The 1,055-nt window shown below is 51.3% G+C and overlaps 1 protein-coding gene across 1 annotated transcript in view; it reads right to left on the bottom strand.

Moving 5' to 3' along the window:
• LOC106807105 (E3 ubiquitin-protein ligase Su(dx)-like) overlaps window positions 1-1,055 on the bottom strand; it is a 136,552-nt gene that overhangs the window by 3,157 nt on the left and 132,340 nt on the right. Inside the window, exon 14 of the mRNA XM_014809722.1 lies at window positions 172-281. Within this exon, the coding sequence (XP_014665208.1) occupies window positions 172-281 (110 nt within the window). The remainder of the gene's footprint in view (window positions 1-171; window positions 282-1,055) is intronic.

The following is a 1,055-nucleotide window of genomic DNA, read 5'->3' as shown; positions in this document are numbered from 1 at the left end:
AAACGCGCAAACGAATCAAGTCTTAATGAAAACACGACCTTCGCAATAAACGCCATCCACAGTTCACCACTCTCGTAGAAAGAAAGGAGCTGACGAATGGCAATGCAGAAAACGATGACGTGTTACGTGTACGCGTCGAGAGACTAGACGCTAGCGCGCTGGTCAACAAACCTCGCGACTCCTCCGTAATCAAGTCCCTCCTCGCCGCGGAATATGATGTAGAGTCTCCTGCGAAGGTCGTACGGCTGGAACCTCATTATCTGCGCGAAAGCAATGGCACCGCGTCAGAATCACTTTGCAAACAGTGACAGCCTCCGTCGCGCGCACGAGCGTAAGGCGCCGCGGACCGACGTCATTAATAACTGATCCGTTGAATTTGCTTGACCTCGACTCGCAAATCTCGACGACTCGGTGAATCAGTGCAATCTATTTCGCTATGATTCTGCGCCCTATATCAGCTTGCTCATTATGCGGCGCACACCCGCGCACTCGCCCGACAATGCACCGGGGAGTGCGACGCCGTCTCTCGTTCGGCTGCAGCTTTCACTGTTTTCACGCCAATTATAATGCGGAAAAGCTGTAATAGAATTCAAACGAGCGTGGTGGAGATAGAAAAGTCTTCTGTATTAATGCCAAACTGCGAGATAGTGTGGGGCGGCTAGCACTGCCAGCCTTTCTCAGTACGGCTAGCCGGCGATCGTGCCGGCATACATTATTCCGTAATTTTATATTTACATCGCATCTTCAATAAACTTTATGCCAGGGAAACGACCGCATAACTATTTCGTACGTAACCATTATAGGAGGGCATAAAATTGCGCAATTGCAGCCACGGTGTTCCACGATTCATGGCCATTAAAACTCCGCGTCACCCGCAAAGTGTTAACAATGCATGCGCACTGCGAAACGTTTCCCCGACACTCGAGCTGTGGCGCGCGATCATCGCATCGCAAAAATAAAACGCCAGAGGCTGACGATTTTCAGAGCACCGAGCCGCGTGTAAAAAAAATGAGGAGGTGAGGAGAAACCATCTGGCAGGTGGCGGGAGGCGGGGG

This window comes from Priapulus caudatus, unplaced genomic scaffold (assembly GCF_000485595.1).
Source record: "Priapulus caudatus unplaced genomic scaffold, Priapulus_caudatus-5.0.1 Scaffold0, whole genome shotgun sequence".
Taxonomy (NCBI): Eukaryota; Metazoa; Priapulida; class Priapulimorpha; order Priapulimorphida; family Priapulidae; genus Priapulus; species Priapulus caudatus.
This window is presented reverse-complemented; position numbering and strand designations above follow the sequence as displayed.